Source organism: Mus caroli, unplaced genomic scaffold, assembly GCF_978045245.1.
Source record: "Mus caroli unplaced genomic scaffold, Mus_caroli_1 scaffold_3, whole genome shotgun sequence".
Classification (NCBI taxonomy): Eukaryota; Metazoa; Chordata; class Mammalia; order Rodentia; family Muridae; genus Mus; species Mus caroli.
The window spans coordinates 110068764-110089510 of NW_028227258.1; the positions used below are offsets into that span (position 1 = coordinate 110068764).

Genomic DNA, 20747 nt, shown 5'->3' on the forward strand with positions numbered 1-20747 from the left:
AATTGATAGAGCTCTCAGGTAGAATGTGGAAACAAGTCAATTAGGGCTGGCTGCCTGCCTCTTTCTAACTCAGAGGTTCTGACTGGGCCCGGCACAGCACAACTTGGTTTGTTTGTTTGTTTGTTGTTGTTTTTTGAGAAATGAATCCTGAGAGGCAGCAGATGAAGTGGCATTCACTACGCTGACACTGTTAATAGCAATATGAGAGGCAAGAGCTAAGGGAAAGGCTGGCTATCTTCAAGGCTAAAGCAAAGCTATATGGTGAAGGAGGTGGTTAGCTGCAAGACAGAAAAGATCCCTTCTAGGCATGGCTGCTTCGGTCGTCTGTTCTCTTGTCTTTCTCCTTCCCTTGGTGGAATGAAGTGAACTACAGCTCCAGACTTGTCAAATTAGTCCTGGTTTCTTGTTCTGTGTTTAATTTGTAGGGATGTTGGCAGACACAGACTGGTTCCCCAAAGACAAATGCCTTTGACTGTGTCCAGGGTCAAGTGCACTGGCAGTTGCTCAGACTCTCTGGGTATCCATTAGGCCCTGACCCTGAGGTCTCGGTGGGATGCCTGGGGTTGCCTCTGAACAGTCTTCGCTACATGTTCAGGGTTAATCGTAGCTACAGCCTTGTATTTAAAAAAGGAGGTCCTGTACTCATCCACCTCACCGGGTAGCTACTCGGAGATGCTTGGTACCTTTTAAGGACAAGGCCTTGACTCTTAGGGGAGGGAGGCTAAGCATTCCTGGTTAAGAGACCTTCTGGCACACGGAAAGGGTAGAATCCTGAAAGCTAATGGCTGGAATGTATGCACATGGAAACACACACAGTACTGGCCCATGGTAGAGGCAAATGCAAAGGGAAGGTGGGAGAGCCTTTGGCATGATTGGGAGAGCCTAGGCATGATTGGGAGAGCCTTGTCATGATTGGGAGAGCCTAGGCATGATTGGGAGAGCCTTAGTCATGATTGGGAGAGCCTAGGCATGATTGGGAGAGCCTTGTCATGATTGGGAGAGCCTTGTCATGATTGGGAGAGCCTAGGCATGATTGGGAGAGCCTTGTCATGATTGGGAGAGCCTTGTCATGATTGGGAGAGCCTAGGCATGATTGGGAGAGCCTTGTCATGATTGGGAGAGCCTAGGCATGATGTCTCAGTCTACTTGAGCTGCTGTAAGACAGCAGCTATGTGGTGTCTTATAAAAAATACAGACTTGTGAATGCTAAGAAGACCCAGAGTGTTAAGGTACTTGTCACCAAGCTTGACAGCCAGAGTTTGATCCCTAGGACCCACATGGTGGAAGGAAACACACACAGTACTGGCCCATGGTGACGAAGGAGCCTTTGGGGAAACAAATGGCCCTACTTCATAATTGGGATGTAATAGGTAAAAATTCCTAACAGGTACTCACTAGAGGCCCCAAGACTGTTACAACTCTCCTGGTGGATGGGTTTGCTAAACTGTTTACACAATCCCTCGCTCAAGATAGAGGCAGCAAATGAGAACGTAGAAAATACTAGACATGAACCAACATACCAGTCAACTTCCCCACTTATAATGTGGGGGGCTGCAGAGCATCCCAGGGGCCCCCTAAAGAAACATATCCCCCAAAGTCTACCATGACCTAAGCTAAGAGAACAACTATGCAGTCTTTTCTTCCTGACACAGGAAGTCTCTGGAAGACCTTACCTCACTGGCAGGTAACCTATGTACCACTTTTTTTTTTTAAATGCAGAGGCTCCAACTGTTTCCGGAGTAGCAGGTTCCCATGGCATATCTGACATCAAGGACTGAAGTGCAAATAGGCTCCTGTCTCAATTCATCAGTTAGAAAACAGGTTTGAAATGGTTCAGTAAGCTGGGTGGTGGTGGCGCACACCTTTAATCCCAGAACCTGGGAGGCAGAGGCAGGCAGATTTCTGAGTTCAAGGCCAGCCTGGTCTACAAAGTGAGTTCCAGGACAGCCAGGGCTACACAAAGAAACCCTGTCTCAAAAAAAAAAAAAGAAAAAAAAAAGGTTCAGTAAAATATGTACTGTAATGGTTCATCTAAGATCTACTCATTTGGGCAGAAATTTCAGTAAATTAACAAGAATCCTGAAACTCCAGCAATTCTTAGAGCCCAGTATGGCATAGATGTATTTACACAGTGATGGTAAGTCTCCATCAATGTGACTGCATTTCCAAGCTCTTCAGACAGGCTTGAATATAATTTAGTATAGAGCTCTTCTTGCCTGGCAAGAACTGGGCCAGGGGGAAGTTCCAATCAACTAAGCACAGTGAGGCAAACCTCTCTGGCTGTGTCCCTGAGACCCGTTAGAGTAGCAGGAAGAGGACTGCCCTGGACAGAGCCATCTCAGGAGCAAGGGAAGGAGAGGAACGCCAGCACCATCAGCCATTCTTACCCACCAGACTCGCCTTGCCAGGATGAGAGGCAATGTCCTCAAACTGTTGAGCCAAAGTCTTGTCACTTTATTTCAGCGACGAAATTTCAGAAGTAACTTTATACACTTTTGAGGATTCAGAAAGCTGCCGACTAAAGACAGGAGCTGGTGGAATATGTAAAGTGTGAGTGATGGTGTAGCAGGGCACTCCTATAACCCCACCACTCAGGATGCTGAAGTAGGAGAAACATGGCTTCGAAGCTAGCCTGTGCTATGTTACATGTCTCTCAAATACCAGGAGGTAAGAAGCCTTTTGCAAAGTTGCTCTCTCTTTCTTCCTGGAGGCCATGAATCTACTCCTTCAGTTGGCAGCATCCAGTACATTATTGCTGAGACATGTGAACTTGTTAATGGCTTGACACTGTCTCTGGCATGAGTTTATGAGGAATATTTGGGGGGCGATTTGAATGTCTTCTCAGTGTGAACTTCCTCAGGCACCAACATAGACACTCTCTGAATGAAAGTTCACCAGATGTGGGGGCACACACCTGTGAGCTCAGCGGTCAGGAGGCCCAAGTGCAACACGGTCACACAGTAAGAGCCACCTCCCTGAACTTCTAGATGCACAGTACTGTGGGCTCAAGGGATCCTTGGGCCTACAGCTTTTATTTTGGTGGCTCCCTGTAATGCCCCGTTTCCCGATTACCTTCTCCCTCTTTCCTCCTTCAGCCATTTCCAAGTCAGTGGACTTGAAAGCACCTTAAGCCTGTGTTTGCACATTATCATCAAAGCCCTTTTCTTTTTTTTAGGTGGTTGTTTCTAATTTTTCATTATTCAGGGGGAGAGCAGAAACCACTGGCCAGAGGTTGTCATTACCCTTACATGATGACGGAGTGCACGCAACCCTCCTACAATGTCGATGCATCCCAGTTATAGGCCCAGAAGCCTGTCCTGGGCACTATTAAATGATGTTAAGGGTTAGTGTGTCTGGCGTATGTGCTTCCGAGACTTGTTCTTAGTACAGCTCTTGGGGTCAGCCCTCCTCCTATGGAACCCAACCATACAACCACTGTCAGAGGAACTACTCCCACCACTGACAGGTCGTTTCAGCTAGGGAGAAACAGCAGCCAAGACAAAGACTGTAGGATAAGCTGGTCCTCAAGTGACCCTTAGGCACACATGTATAGACAAGACTCTATGGTCATCGCTAGTCCATAGCAGAACCCAAACGCTGTTGAAAATCTTAAGTCTTCAGTCTTTCATCAAGAAAGGACTGCTCAGGGAGTGGAGCCGGCAGGTTTCTGAGCTCCATTAGTATAAACCAATCAAGGAGTTCCACATTTGGACTCCATCAAACGTTTCACAACTGTGTGCACGAGCCTCAGGGTTTAGTTTGTCTTTTGATTTGGGGTTTTATATATACTGGGCTTTTGGATACCACATTTTCAAGAAAAGGTTCTGTTAGAAGAGACTGCGGGGGGGGGGCACACCCCAAGCTGACTGACCTTTTGCTATCTAAACAATAAATCCCTAGAATTCCCCATTTCTCTGTTACATTAACTCGTCTGCTTGTCTGGTAGAGGGAGAGGAGCAGATCCTTCTTTTAAAGCAGTCAGAACTATAACAGAATCCTCGTTTCTCCGGCAGCTTTTGGCAAGAGCAAATACACTGACACCCCTCTGCACTGCAGCCAGAGATCCTCTCTGAACAAAATGTATACTTGGGATTATTTGGCCTGGGAAAGCCACCCTGTCGGCCACATCACCTTGTGTTCACACTAACCATGATCCCGCTTTTGTCTCGCCCTAGTTTACCTTCAGTCTGGTATTAAGCAAGGTTTCATGCTTATCATTATTGGCCTAAATGGGGTTCCAGATATTCCAAGAATAAAAAAGTCTAGACTATTTAAGGTCTCTCTATGAAGTCCTGGCTATCCTGAAACACGCCATATAGATCAGGCTGGCCTCTAACTCAGAGAGAACCACTGATCTCTGACTACCAAGTGTTAGGAGTAAAGGCATATGATACCATGCCAGACTCTAGGCCAGTGGTTCTCAACTTTCCTAATGCTGAGACCCTTAAAAGTAGTTTGTCAGTTTTAACCATTTAACAAAACAGTTTTTGTTGTTAATTCATAACTGCAATTTTGCTGTTATGAATCGTAATGCTATGATTGTCAGGATATGTGATATGCAATCTCTGTGAACGGGTCATTTGATAACCCCTCAAGGAGTTATTCCTCACACACTGAGAACCACTGCTCTCTAGATGGTTTGCTAATTTTAAATTGCACTTCTTCACATTAGGGGCCATGGTTTGGTCATACGCCATTAACACTGGGGTTGACGGTCTAACTCAAGTGCTTGATGGCTAAATAAAAACATGCTCGCTCAGGAACCTTTGAACACTAGGAAAGAAACACACCAAGCCACTTAAAGATGATTTATGTACATTTATGGCTTTATACAACGCATAGTAAGGATTGTTCTTGTGTCTGTAAGTTTATCATCCTCATCAGGCACTTCTCAGATAGCACTGGAACAGGAACAAGGCATCTGCACTGTTACTCAAGTCCGCTGTGGTGGTGAAGGGTGGGAGGGTGGGACGCTATCCTGATGGGACTTACAAGGCTGGCTGGCTGTCCCTGGCCACAGGGCCAGGCTGTTTGGTTTGCATAAAGCACAATGCACACTATACTGAACAATCACTCCCCAGCTGAAACCACAGACAAACCTTTTCACTTAAAATCAGTAACTTTGAGAGCTGAGACTAAGAACTACAAGGGTTTTTTTGGGGGGTGTGGGGGGGAGACCATATATTAAGCAGTTGAACAAGTTCAAATTGAACACCTCTGGGTGGGGAACTGTTTCCATTTTAAGTGACTTTCTCCTTACTGTTAGGTTCCAGGGTTTTACTGCTCATCAGGATATATTATTTGCTAATTAACTTAAGACTCAGTTTGTCCAAGCAGAACTTTCCAAGTTGTACATCTATCACCTAAATATACTCCATACATCTATATTATGGAAACAATACATCTTTATATTTAAAATATCCAAATAGCTCTATAATACAATATGCTCTTAACAACAGTACAAACCAAAGGAAATAAATCAAACAAGGCTGCATAGGTGAAGTCTTTTCACAGAGCAATCATGTACAATAATATACCAGAAAGTGAACATTCTCCCAGAAAAGGACTCTCAGAGCTCACACGTTTGATGCTTGTTTTCAAAACAGATACGAAGCCTTCCCTGGACTTCACTGTGCCCCAGACAACTGCCCACGATTCACACTAGGATCTTAACACCAAGGAAAATAGGGGTTGCTGTTGAAATTTACAGCTCCTGAAGGGAGAGACACCTCCTAGTCACTCAGCAAGCAGACCACTGCCAGGGCTGTAGCTGCCTCTATTGAATGATTACACACAGAGGCTCTCTCTTTCTGCAATGGTAAGAAAATGGCAGAGGGAGGGGGAAAGGGAGACAGACCTGGGTTCTTTGACACCAGGAAATTCTACTCCGTTTGAAGGAGGCTCTACTTGGAGGAGTTCATTTCTAAAACAAGACCTGTTTTGGAGTGCCCAAACAAAGGTGGTCAGACGAGCAGTGGCTCAATACGTGTTTAAAATAGTGAAAGTCACGGTGGGAAGCCTATGACAAAGCTGGCCAACGGTGGGTGAAAGCAGGGACATTTTATTCTTGTTAACACACACTAACAAACGAAGGGAGAGCTAAGTAACACTACAAACAACGAGTGCAATTTGGTCTTCTCATGGAAACCAGGCCTTCTCAAAAGGGCCAAGATGGGTGCTGGGGTCTATCTATTCCTCAAACTGTGGGAGACTCGGTATTCAATATGACTCGGAAACGCTGGTGGATGGAAAGAGAGGTAAAACCAATTATCCTGGTCTGGCAGGATTTCAGGTAAATAGAAAGTATAAAAACGTAAATGTTTGAGACACATTAGGCTGCTCAAGGCTGAAAAAACTTCTCAAATTCTTAAGCCTAGGATTTAAAAATAAACGTCCATTTATAGCTGGCCTGTTTCCAAGTTTACGGTCTTCATTTTTAATTAGTCCTGCCACTGTCTGTACTTAGGTGCACAAAGCACTCCATAAATCACTGAAGTCCTATTTGTAAACTTCCTCCTTAGATTTACACTGTTCAGAGCCAAAGAGAACAGAGGTGGGGACCGAGAAGTGACATGATTCTTCAGGACACAGCCACAAAGCCACCTCCATCGTGACAAAAGCCAACAGCTCAGAGTAGGAGGTGAACCCCGGTCAGACAAAGAACGTCACCTTAGATAAAGTTCCCCTTTCCTGAGCGACAGAGTTCCCATGGGAACTATGACAGCGTGACACGGGGCATCATCTGGCAGGCTTCCCTAGAAGGCTGTAAGCACGTGGCACGGGGCATCTATCTGAAGACTTGGTGCTATGCGCTGCACACAACTCACAGGGTAATAGAAGCAGGTGAAATTTCTTTAAAACACACACATAAATCTACATACAAAACAGAGTGTCTGTAACTATACATAACTTTGCTGCCCAAAGGGCCAGGAACGTTGAGTATACAAGTACTAATTACAATGATCTCAGGTTAGTCAGAGACATTACCAGGTGTCATCGCAAAGTGTACAAACCAGTTGAGCACATATAAAATTAGTACTAATCCAGTTAGAAATACAAAATGAAAATTATGAATGCAGCCCCCAAATACCTCTGATTTCACAAATTTATAAGCAGACAATGTAACAAAGTAGACTCTAGTTTTAAGAAAACATTACACTTCTGTATCTATTCCAAAAGATGTTGAGTCCTAACAATAACATCAAAAGTCATTTATATGGAAATTAGAACCATTTTAAGTTGTTTGTACAAATTTGCAAATAACAAAATAAACAACAACAAAAACAATAGAAAAAGAGCTGTACAAAGCTGGCACTTAATCTTATTCTGCCCCAAAGTCTGACAAGTCCATTAATTCAGCACATTGATCACTGGCTACTTGGTTCTCATGGATTCTGTGGCAAATGAACAGGTTCAGTCATTCAGCGGAGGTGCAGAACAGAGATCTTAGTTCATGATTCATCACTTTAGCAGAACACAGGTAGTACAAAGCAAAGTTTATCAAGACTTGAGACCATCACAGTATTACAAAAGAGTATAAACTTTCCTTGGACCAAGTAGGTATTAAAAAACACACACACAAATACAATTCTGTATCTACTGCATATATACAAAACTTGAAAGCACTCCAGGATCTGAAAGTCTTTTCTGCAATTACGTGGTGTAGTGAGTTTGGCACTTCATTGTAATGATTCCCAATGGCACAGTCCTTATCTACAGGAGCACAAAACCTGCAGACGCTGGGCAAACATCCTGCACAGGAAAGTGCTGCCGCTGCTGCTGCTGCTGCTGCTGCCAAGTCTGAGGAAAGGAAAAGGGACTTTTTTTTAAATCAAGAAAACTATACGGAGGGGTGAAGGGCATCTTTGGACTGCTCCTCAGTTCCTGCCGTCAGACAATCTGAAGGACTTTTAAATGTAGCCTAAAGGGGGAAAACACACACAATAAAAATAGTCATTTTCAACTCAATTGTACTTAATCAAGTTGGGGGTAGGGGAAGCTCCAGCCTTCTCAGACAGCTACGAAAGTATTCAATGGGTACATTTTTTATTTTATTGAAAAAAAATGGGAGGGAAAGAAAAGACCTTTGGCATCTGATTTGATTCCAATGTGTCCATTTATTTAAGAGCTGGCAGAAAGCACAAGCCATCCTACAGTGAAAAGAAAGTCTTAAAAGCTGCTAAAGCAATCTGCACTCTATTTTAACCCCAAAAGGCAAACTGATAAATGGAGGGAGGGAGGGAGGGGAGAGGGACGGAGGGAGGAAGGGGTGGACAATAACAGGTAAGCCCCTGCAACCAGATGACATATGAATAAAGCCTAATACAACCCCGGGCATAGCTCTGTCCGAGTGCTGCCCTGGGTTAGATCCCAGCACCAAGTAAGCCAGGCCTGGTAGGGATGAGTCACATAAGACCCTGTCTTTAATTAAGTTTTTTTTTTTTTAATTTTTTTTTTTAATGTCTAACCATGGAAGGAAGACACATGGTACTGTGTCCCTTTTTCAAAAGGCCTTTTGATACTGGAGTGAATAAACTTACCTGCTCACTAACTCTTAGCCTGACACCCAGCTGTGTGTTGTAGTCTTGACACTGTGTGGGAAGCTTTGGTTGGGCAACACATTATCAAAGTTAAAATCCAAGGTATCTCCATCCATGAGGTCATTCCGAATGATGGACTCCATGTCACAGTCCAAGCGCTCAATAAACATGCCATCCAAGTCACTTGGGAGCTTCTCCTGGTGGAGGACACCCATCCTACCATAGCCATTGCAGCTGCTCACTGAGGAGTAGCTGCCCAGGGCACTCATCTGCATGGGGTGGGACAGAGGCACTTGTAAAGGTGTCTTCACGGGGGTCAAGCGGTTCATGGCAGATGTGTGAGGCATGGTGTTCACCACATGGGGCAGGGCACGGCCGTTGACTGAAGCCGTTTGCTGCGCATGTCCAGGGTGGGTGTGGGAGCTGGGGTTCATCATTTTGTTATGAGATGCCTGGCTGCCATACGCTGGCATGACTGAATTAGGGCCCATCATTACATTTTGGCCCAGGACCCGACTGTTGGGTTGGGCCACTCCGGGATCAACCGGTGACATAATGTCATTGTGGGGAGGAGAGTCAGAAGTCAACAGCTCTTTCAAGAGTCCTGGGGCACAGTTATACTGGTTCAATCCTCCATAACTTGATTTGCTGTCCTGAAGTGGCTGCATAGGCATCTGGGGCAAAGGGCTCATGCTGGATTGGCCGTATGTGTACTTTGAGTAGTTTGGACTGGGTGAATTTAGACTGGTGTTTGGCGGTGCAAACGAATAGCACGGTGTCTGCTGCATCATGCTGCCAGGTGAGGACTGGGTTGACACAGTTAAAGATGTTGGGGACGAGAGAAGATTGAGATTATCCAGAAGGTTCTCCATGTTTTCTGGATTGCTGATTTCAGACAGACTGGGCAGCGTAGACGCCATCTTGGCAGCAGAGGGTGGATATACCAGGGAATGCACGTCCCCATCTCCCAGGTCATCCTGTTCTGTCATGATGGGAGAAAGTCTCCCACTGATGGTACTAGCATTTGAGCTGGTTCGAGGACGAAATGTACTCCAGTTATCAAAGTCATCATTGCTGTGGGACCCAGGACTCGCGGGCCACTTAGAAAACTGAGACCCAGGGCTGTCTCCAGGACCCTCCTGCCCGGACTGGAGAGATGCTTTTTTCTTAGCAGCCCGTCCTCGGCTCTTAGCAAATTTACTGTTGTTGTCCATGGACGCAGCTCTTCTCCGGGGTGATTTTCCACTCTTGCCTCCCTCTGGATTGAGCATCCACCAAGAACTTTTTCCAGTTCCTTCATTCTGCACTCGAATAAACTTGCTGTGTAGGGACAGATTGTGGCGAATTGAATTCTGCAAAGCAAAACAGTATGTTAGAAGTGCAGCACTTCCCCCTTGGAAAGCTTACTGCTCAACAGGGATCAGAGATATACAGTGTCCATTCTGAACAGCCTAACAGCTCTTAATTTGTGTGGAGGTCATAAGACAGCTTTTGGAGTCTGTTTTCACCTTCCACCTTTACTTGGGTTCTGAGAATAAAACTTGTGCAGCAAAAAAAGCTACCTCACTGGCTCTCAACAGTAGTAATAAACTCAATATAAGAGATCTCAAATTGATGTAGGAAAAACAGCATCTAAAAAAAAGGAATTATTTCTCTAGTTAAATAAGCTCAATCGTTTATATTCTTTTATACATGCATACACACATATATTGATTTTCATATATTTCTTTTATACAGTTTTTGACCCTGACTCAAAAACAAAGCTCTTCTCAACATTTTTTTCAGGTGAAATAAACACCATTTCTACAAAGTGACATTCTCTGTCATTGGGCCCATAGGGTAACACAAAGGGAGATGAAGCAGGATCTATTCCTACTCAGGAACAAAAACCCAAAGCAATACACAGTATCAACTTATGATCTCAGCTGAAAAGGCAGGAGGATTTTGATGAGTGAGTCTGAGGCTAGTTTGAACTATCTAACTCACCCCCAAAATAGATAGACAGATAGATAGATAGATAGATAGATAGATAGATAGATTCCCCCTAAAATTAAGACTTAAACTCGTTTACACCAGAGTCTTTGTATCAGGCAAATAAAAATAAATATAAAGAAAAGCTATTTTCTTGACAAAGTTAACTTGCCACAAAATGCAATATTCAAATGTGAGAACGCCTCTGCTCTAAGCAAAGCACTGACTTTAGGACACTGTAGAGAGTATGCCGTCCAGAGTGGGAACTAGAGGGGAGGCCGGGCTAAAGCAAGCTCCCCTAAGTGAGGTCAGACCCTTCTGTTCCTACTCAGTGGACATGCAGATAGGATACTACAACAAAGCCACCGCAAATGTGTGCAAACTGCAAACACACAGAAGAATACAAGAGGAAGGCAAGGAACCCCCAGCGTGACTTCTGACATTTGGGGGATCCTGTGGCACAAATCTGGGAATGTGAAGAACACTTAGGCTTCCTGCCCCAGCACAGTTGCTACATACTCACCTGGTAGCTCTGAAGGGGCCTAATGCCCAGTCCAGGGACAGAATTCTGGGTATCTCACAATTCTCAGAGCAGAGCTATGCACCTGGCTTCTCAAATTTTTGGCCTTCTCTGCCAACCTAGTACAAGGCTTAGTTGCCCAAATACTCCGTGACCCCTCTTGGACCACAAAAAGGCTCTAACTAGATTTGTGGTCACCCAAGGAGGCAGCCACAATGCCCACATCCTCATGTTGTTGACGGGGACTGAAGGTGCTTAAAGTGCCAACCATTCTACCAGATCAGAACAATATACAGGGCCAGACTTCTCTGTGACCCTGAGCACATTAGTGCCTTTTCTCAACAAGAGATGGAAAACAAAGTGAGTGTAATGGTAATCTCACTTACTAAAAAGAGACAAAAGTCAGACAGAGACCTGAGAGAGCTTAGAAACCCTTATTTCAAAATGCATTCTGCACTACATTCCACCCAAGGATTGCAACACAACAGCTATGTGTTAAGTCCTGCTGCCAGGGTGCAGAGTGAGGGCGGATCAGACATGGCCCAACAGGAGCTTTCTGGTTGGATGCCAGGCAGGTATGTGGGTATGTGGCAGTGGTAGTCTCTCCTGAGGCTTCATTCTGTTCTTCCACTTACGATCTATCTCAGCTCTAGGTGTGTTATGAGGTCATGAACTCCAAACATCTCCCAAAAGGCTAAGGAATACATTTCTTTCACGTTGTACCTCAATTCCATGTATTCTCAAAAACATTCCTTGTCCCCACCTCCCTGTCATCCTACCCCCACCAGAGCTACAGCTTTGGCTACTGTGTCCACTAAAACCAGTGATCAAAATTCCCAATTCCTCCTTAAAAAGCAGCAGCCTGCCTGGGCAAGGTCTGGAAAGCAGCCAGCCCTGTAACTGCATTCTCCAAAGCCACCTACATGCTGGGAGTCTGGGCATTTGCACCATATCTTCCATGACAATTTTGTTCTTTAAACACAATAGACACACAGATAAGCTCTGATAAACCTCTAGAAGAGAGGAAGCTTGCCTCCAGTGCTGTCACATTTAGTTAATAATAAAGAGAGTATAGGGGAGGAGATCTTTCCAGAGATCAGCTTCCTGACTGCCTGCTACTAACAGGCAGGGGGAGGGGTACAGCTCTATAAGCCTGGGGCAGTTCTGCCAGACACCAGGGGTGGAGGGGGGGGGGCATTTTCAGCAGGACCAAAGAAGACATAATAACGAGACTCCTAAAAAGTTTAAAAATAGTTCACTAACTTCAGGGTTAGTATCCACTAAATGCTTGGACTTCTTCTGCTTATTGTTGGTTGGGTTTTTTTTTTTTTTTTTTTGGACATAGCAATCCTTTACTTATCAAAATATCGCACTACATATTTTTCTGAGGACATTTCAGGTCACCCTGTGTAACAGAGCTGTATACTAACTTTGCCAACAATTACCCACCCACCCCCACAACAGGAAAACGTTTGCTGTGCAGAGCTTGTTACATAAATTCCTGTTTTTCATGCAGCCAGTGGGACACTAAAGAGGAGCAGGCTTGAGGTGCTATGTCCACAATTCTCTGCTGGGAGCTGCCTGCAACTGATGGAGCTCTGGGATTTTATACTCTCAGCATTCTCTCCCAACAAGCATTCTGTGAGGAAACAGACAACCAGTGCTACACACTTATTCAAAGCCTGTGTCTGTACAATACCACTAGAGAAGAGCTAAGGCAACCATCTCTATGTACCAACCACACTGCCCTCCCTGCTGGCTTTCTGGGCCCAGGGGAGCCGCAGACACATTCCTGATGCTTCTGGATGGCTGAACACTGCAAGCACATTCTAAGGAAGCCTGACACAAACCAGTTCTGCCAGAAAGGTAGACACAAACCTGGTGTACTCTGATGTTCAACCTGCTCTGCTCCTGAGCGTTCTACTCTATGCCCCTGTAGACCAGACTCCAAGTTCCCTAAACACAAGATTAAACTTAAGTTTCTAACCTCAAAGCCTCTAAAAGGTGTTCTACACAGATGAGCTCAATACTTTGTTGACTGACACCCCAAAACATTACAGGGAAGATGTGAGGTTTTAGGCATTTCTTAGGCATCCACCATTCATGTTCCACATTAGGACAGCTCATGGTACAGATAGCAGAAAAGGAAGTAGGAAGGAACAAGGACCCAGGCTACCCTCCAGAGGTTCTGTGAAAGGAAGGGAATAGTAAGGAGTCATTTGACAAACCAACAGATGACCCCCACAGAGCCTTCTAGGAGCTGTCAACTTCCTCAGCTTCTACGTCAATGACAGTCCAACATACTCAACAAGGCAGCACGTGTAAAAATGCCTGTCTCCATCAATAGGAATGACGTTAGTTAATAACACTACTAGGACACCAGCATCTTTAGAATAATAATGTTTTGTACATGTATATAATATATACATATAAGATAACCATGAAAGCATTCATGTTATTTATGGGAAATAGCAACTCGTGTCAAGGAAGGGTCTGATGGTCTCTCAACACGCACACTGCCTAAATTTACACACTACAGTCAGTTTTCTAGAACTGGCCGGCCAAAGCAGAGCTGCTTTAATGACCATAGCTGGGTCTCTCCACTGGGTCGGTTTTGACTGAGATCTACTGTACTGTCTAGGGTGGGAAATGTCAGGCACATAGAGACACAGGACAGGGTTATTTTGTTCTTTGTCCTTCCAACCAAGATGTTTTTATCCTCCCAGTCAAAAGCAATTATCAGGCAATCACTGAAGTGCAGAATCTATAAATATGCATTTACCTTGAAGTTTTAAATCTCACACAAAAAAACTATGTCTAACAATGTGCTATAGAACATACACAATATATCTGAACTGCATAAACAACTTGAAGCCCTATCAAAAAAGGGCATGAGATTTAAGAACAAAACAAAACATTGGAAACTACTCATCCATCATGGTAGACTTCTAGGAATGCTGAATCTCCAACAAAAATCAGAGGTGAGGAACGAGTCATAAGTTAGTCAAACACAGACTCCTGCCTGCCTCTCACCACCCTCAAAGTCTGTTGAAAACCCTGCCCTGCCCCCTGCTCACTGGTTTCAGTTCCTGTCACCTGCTGGATCTGGTGCTTCCAAGGCATCTCTCTTCACCCTGATTGCCAGGGTCCTGGCTCTCAGAACCCTGGGGTCTGACCCGAACCATGCTTTAGCGCTTGAGCTTCTCACCCGTGTGAAGGCCACTACCTGCTGGCCTGGCCTGGGTCTTTTTACATTTCCTATTTCTTTCTACTTTTCAACTCTAAGTGCACCCTCGGTCTTTCTTTCCATGCAGTAATGACCACCAGGCAGCAATGTATGCTGACTGCACCTTGCTCATGAAATCCTGGCCTTTGTACCTTACAGCTCTTCCTTTCTAGTGTGCTTCTCACCCTACGGGGGAGTCTACACGTAGACAGATGTCACTGGTCACACTTTAGAAGGGGGGAAACTGGAGCAGAAAGAAGCCCCCTCCCATTAGCTAGAACTCAGGCAATACTTTGTGATTCCCTACAACACTGCTGCAAGCTGACAAAACCACCTCTTAGTATTCACTTGTATCAAGAAGCAAACAGCACACTAGAGTAACATGAGTATACACTGGGGGAGAAGAAGTAACTCCACTTACTGCTTTATAAAGCCCAGAGTTTGCCCTAATGGCGAATCAATTTACACAATAGGACTTGCTTCCCAGTGGGTGCTTTATGACAGAAGCTACGCTGAGTTTCAGGTATGCATTTTTCCCATGGAAAGCCTATGTAAAGAGGCTATGAGAACTCACAAGGAAAATGAAATGGTCCCTAGAGACCCCCATCTGCTGAGAAGTGCCACCTGACTGCATAGGTGGTGTCGACAACGAACACAAAGAATCTCATGTTCAGAGACTGGAACATATGACTAAAAAGCGCCCAGTTGTAGACATTTTGGAAATTCTTTAAAAAATGCTAGAGAAACTAGATTTTTCCCAAAGTATTTCCCCTCATTTTTGAGCTTTCTAACTGTGTGCAGCTGTTACAGACACCCAGCAAGTATCGATACCACCTCGTGCTTCCTTTTTACACTGCCATGTGAAAACACACTCAAGATTCAGAGTAGCAAAGGCCACTCCACTACTCAGAGTTCCGATTTGAGTTACTACTGACTAGTGTTCCAGTGTGCTTGTGAGAAGGAAATCATGAGACATTTACTCGACAGTCTGTGTGCATTTAGAGACATAAATTGTTAATAGTGTACATAAAATTTGACTCAAAAGCATGTTGTAAGAGAAGACTTGCTTTTTTCCATAAAGATGGTTTCATTTCAGAGCTCTATTCTCACCTGAACACCCTCTAAACCATAACCTGTCTACACTAAAGTCCTGACAATTCTCTGGCGATCTCAAAGCTCTAACACACACCAATTCATCTGGTCTACACTCTAAGACATGACCGTCTTTCTAGCCATCTGACATGGAACTGTAGTTACCAAACTGCTGTGGATTCCCATTTTGCTCCCAAGTGCTTCATCTTATTCAAATCATTCCAGAATAAAGAAAATTCCTCTAAAGCGATCTTCCATAGTACACAGGATGGGGGAGATACAGTTGTCATGTAATAGCAGCAGAAAGGAGAGGCGAGGGGACTCCTGGGTAGCATGGGAAGCCTCCATGAGATCCTAGAGGATCCTCCATGAGGTCCTAGAATGAGTATTGGCTCTTAACACCTATCAGTGACTATCAGAGGACTACACAGGGTAGAGTGGGGTAGCATGTATGCATGGAAGGGCCTGGGTATCACTTTGACACAAACATAAGGAAATAAAACTGGCTACTTTGTTATAGGAAGTAAGGAATATATAAACAGGAATTTTTAAGCCATCATGAATGGTTCCAACTCGATTAAGTCATTCATCACAAACTTCCTGTTTAACGGCTTCCTCAGGTTTGTTTCCACGTTCTCACAGCTGAACTGCAATCCTTGTGGTTTTTCCTCCTCACATAGATTACAGATTTAATTCTGGGAGTGTGTAGTATATTTCTGATATCTTTGTCTTTGGCAGCCTATTTCAGAATGTCCACAAGACTGCTTCAGGAGAGGGAAGACATGATAGTTGACAAGTGCAGCAGCACATATAAGTGGCAACTATGAAAATGATGCTTGTTCACCAACACTGACCGTTAGTATTACTCTAGGGGGACTACAGTTGTGGATGCAACTCATGGATTCTTAAATTCCACATGGCACAGATCTGCTTGGAGTGGAGGAAACCCTGCCTGAGGAAGTCCTGGGTGGATGTGGATTTTGATCTGGGCATGACCTGTTGAGGACTCCTAGACCAATTAGCCCACTGGAAACTGGCAAAGTTATTACCCATATGGGTCAGGCTCCAGAGGAATGGCAAAGCCTTTCTCTAGAAGATTTCTCTAAACAAGGCCTTATTACATTAAAAAAAACTGTACAGAAGATAGCCTCACTGCTACAGAACAGGAGAGTGAGACCTAATGTGCAATTGGAAAGATGTGCCAGAAGATGCCTTGATCCCCCTCCCGTGCTGATGAGGAAGAACACATTTGCTTCTGTCTTCCCAGAAGGTGTGGAATAGCCGCTAGGGTCCAGAGAAGAACCTGATTTCAGGTCTAAAGACACATGGGATTGGGGGATAACTCAGCAGTTACACTTCTCAGATGGCTGATAATCATATCCATGCAGGTAAAACTGGTCGTGGAAAAAGCTTACTGGACTTATACTTGCAGACCACAGCTTTTTAACAGCAGCTTGGTTACAACTCTTTAATATCCCCTACTTAACGATTCCCTTTGTTTTGAGGGGTACTATTCTAACCTGAAGTTCCAACGGGCTTCAATCAATTATTCAGAGTGGGCTATAGCCCCGCAAATTAAGTATGATTTAATACATCACATGGATTAGCAATGTGTGTGTGTGACAAGAACTTCTTCAAGCAAAGCCAGAGCTGGGAACTGATTTGGGTCCATCTTCTGCTTGGACTCAATAATGGCAGCAAATATACACTCCAATTGTTTTGGCATTTCCCAAAAACACAAAAGGCTCACTACCAGACCATTTCTCTTGCTAATACTACAAAAAACAATACTTGGAGAGCTTTGGGGCCTTACTCCCTTTAACCTATAGGGCATTCCTTTTGTTTTGTTCATATGCAGTGGCTGTTATGTTATGTGAACCTGACCTCAACTAAGTGTGAAGATTCATAAGGAATGGGAAAGGGAGAGGAAGGAGCTGAGGAAGAGGCCCTGAGTTAGTGAAATCCTGAGCAAATGTATAATGAGACAGGCACTGCCTGTCAAGGACTCCAAGACCAATTGGCCCATGAGAAATTGGCAAAGCCATTCCCCATTCGGGCCAGGCAAGAGAGAAATGGCAAAGCTTTTCTAGGAAGTCTAAGAATGAATCTTTATGAACCGATACTTAGCAGTGTGTGCAAAGACTAGCAACTTTGGCTTTGTAATCTAGGGAATGTGTGTGTGTGTGTGTGTACGCAGGGGCAGTTACAGCCTGACAGAGACCTCCTACTCACACTAATTAACCCTTCCCCCGGTGCTATACCTAATCCATACACTGAAGTTTCCGGCTGTCTGGTAATAGTAAAGTCTGTATTGTGAATAACCAATTAAGTGACATTTGAGGCTGGAGAGATTGCTCAGTGGTTGGGAGCACTCGTTGCTGACAGGACCTGGGTTCAGCTCCCAGCACACATGGCGTCCCATTGGCTAGATCCCATAGTCAATGCTTGTGTTTGTGTGTGTATGTCCCCGTATATGTCCTTTCTTCACTCCCTTGTGGCCCCTAGGCAGGGTTCTGGGACTCAAGCTGTGGTCATATATTCTAATTCCCTGACCATTTAACTTTAAAAATTACAGCTTAAGCGCCCCTGAGAGCATAAAGGAATGGAGCGTTCATGAACATACAAAGAAGGAGCCTGGCAGTGGTGGTGCACGCCTTTAATCCCAGCACTTAGAAGGCAGAGGCAGGGGAATTTCCGAGTTTGAGGCCAGCCTGGTCGTCTACAGAGTGAGTTCCAGGACAGCCAGGACTACACAGAGAAACCCTGCCTTGCCCCTCCCCCCCAAAAAAACCAAAGATGGAAAATGGAGATGCCACAACCTTAAAAAGGAGGATGAAAGCCCTGAGAGAAAATAAAGATGCCTATGGCTTGCCAGTTCCTTAGTCAACAAACAATTCAGACTAATCTCATTTAGTATTTGAGGAAAAGTGCTCAGGGTGGAATTTCTCAAAAAATGTGCTAAATGATATTAATTCTGCCAAGTTTTTACTTCTTAGAAGGTAGTAAACTGTAATAAGTGGTGTTTCCCCTTTGCCATAAAATTTAACTGTGTGGCACAGGAAAGCCTTTTATCAGAGGAAACTTCCTATTCGCATGTGAAATGGACTCCAGTGATGTGCTTATCCACTCCCAGAAATGAAATGTTGGGTTGGGGAGATGACTCCGTGGTAAGTGCCTAATGTACACCACGAGGACACGAGTTTGAATTCCCAGAACCCACACACCCAGACACAGTTTGCACAGGCAACCCTAACGCTCTTACAAGAAGATGGAATCCCCCAGGCTTGCAGACCTGCTTGCCTGATCAAGTGTAGCAGAACACGAAAGGAGATCCTGTCTCAAACAAGGGGCAATAGCCAAGGTTGTCCTCTTCACTGCCACAAACTCGCCTTGATAGGTATACACCACACTCACAGAGGGAAGAAATGAAGTACTCCCAAAGTCAAGGCTCTTAATCCAGGCGAGGTTGAATAAACGGCTCTAACAGATGAACCTTTCCCTCTAGTCCAACTACCAGGTACTCACTCACTCACTCACTCACTCACTGTCCTTCTATAACCTCTGTTATCCTGGAGAACGAACTGCTTGATATTCTACAGGCTCTGACCTAAATGCCAAAAAATTCCAACAAGGCCAACTTTATACAGTGGTAACCCCAGTTAGAAAGGTCCCCATGGAAGATAGAGCTAAAATCTTGGTCTTCCCTAGCTTGCCACTGTTAGCATTTTAAAAGTGACCTGTTACAAGCTTACAACTGTTTCAAAAGGAAGCCTGGTCTCCTGGGATTGATCCCATTTCCACCCACCTGGCAGGTGTCCTCCAGAGCCCTTAACCCTTAGGGAGGCAGAGACCAAGTACTGCTAAGTCCACAGCAGTCAATCACAACTCCTTCCCAGCCACTACTCATCCTTCCCAACAGGTCTATGAAAATTGTTTATGTATATGTGTGTCTGTGCCTGGTTCCCACAGAGGCCTGAAGAAGGCGGTAGCTGATGGGATGCCATGTGTGCTGGGAACTGAACCCAGGTCCTGTCAGAGAAGGAGTGCTCCCAACCACTGAGCAATCTCTCCAGCTCAAATGTCATCTAATTGGTTATTTGCAATACAAACTTTTTTTGTTGCTCTTGGCAAATAGCTCTTTTAAACACACACCGCAGAGGATATTAAGAGGAATCTCATTTGCAGCTAAAGTGATTCTGCTGTTTCCTAATGAAAATCTTTGTCTATTTTACAGGCCATACCATTTTTTCCCCTAATCTAAAATGGTTGTATAAACACAAAGCATTAAAACGTAATTAACTACATTATCTATTTGGCTACAAGAATTAAAAAACAAAAACAAAATAAAAATCTAAACCAACTAGCACATTAGGACCGATTTCCCTCCAACAAAGACCTTGAATTGGGTATAAAAGCAAGCACAGCGGAAAGAAAGGCTTAGATCAACTTTAGGGTTTTTAGGAAGTTTAAAAGACGAAAGTAAACTTTGTCAGAGTTATAGCTGTGGGTCTATCTATGCTGCTCACGGGTATAGTCAGAAATATGCGTCACCAAATTATTTACAAAGTTATACTCGTTGATATAAATTCAGAGGTAAGAACAATGAAGCTTTCACTGATTAAAACAATCGACAGAATGTCCTGTCTAAAATTTTATCCTAAACAAGCTGCTATCTGGAAGAATTTGAGGAAGAATTAATGCTTTAGATACACAGTCTGCTTACTAAGAAATGGGCAACACACACACACACACACACACACACACACACACGGCCAGTAATTAAAAAGAACAGACTGCTGTCTCCAACTTAAAAAGCATCTTTGGCTTAAGAATGGTGGTGTGGTCTGTGTGATGAAGAGGACAGGCTCCAGGCACAGGGACACCCTTAGCACTCCAAACTGTTCAGCAGTTAGCCTTTATCTTTTGTCTCATGACTTATAAGACAAAAAGCTCTGCTCTCCCTCACCCATCCTCACATTTAAAATGGTAAGATGCTGGAGTGGGGACTATTTGTTGAAAACAAATTTAAAAAACCTCCCTCCACGAAGGCTCCTGCTTTCAAACATTTTATTCTTTGTTCTTACATCTGGCACACAAACCCAATTCTTACACTGTGATGGCTCATGTCAGACTACTGACTGTGAAGGAACTCCCAGAGACAGCCGTCCTTCCCCAAACAGGAGAAACCAAGATAACATCAGTGTCTTCAACAACAACAACAACAACAACAGAGCAAGCCTCCTCTGCCTCTTTAAGAGCTGACATTAACTGAGATGAAGGAATGGGAAGTAACAGGAGGAGGAAAAGGCAGTAGTAGATGGCTGGCTGGAAAGGCAGGGGCTTCCCTTATACAATAGTATGGATTTGTGGTCAAACTGGGAGACCAGCTGCTTCTTGG

At 44.4% G+C, this 20747-nt stretch overlaps 1 protein-coding gene across 2 annotated transcripts in view; it reads right to left on the reverse strand.

Moving 5' to 3' along the window:
- Positions 1-4793: 4793 nt before the first annotated feature.
- Foxo1 (forkhead box O1) overlaps positions 4794-20747 on the reverse strand; it is a 77886-nt gene continuing 61932 nt past the window's right edge. The window contains exons 2-3 of one of the 2 annotated variants that reach the window (XM_021158151.3): positions 8541-9892; positions 4794-7800 (exon numbers count right to left, since the gene is read on the reverse strand). In XM_021158151.3, the coding sequence (XP_021013810.1) occupies positions 8555-9892 (1338 nt within the window). In that variant the 3' untranslated portion in view covers positions 4794-7800; positions 8541-8554. Of the gene's footprint in view, positions 7922-8540; positions 9893-20747 lie in introns of both variants that reach the window. The other variant, XM_021158150.2, reaches the window with a different exon arrangement.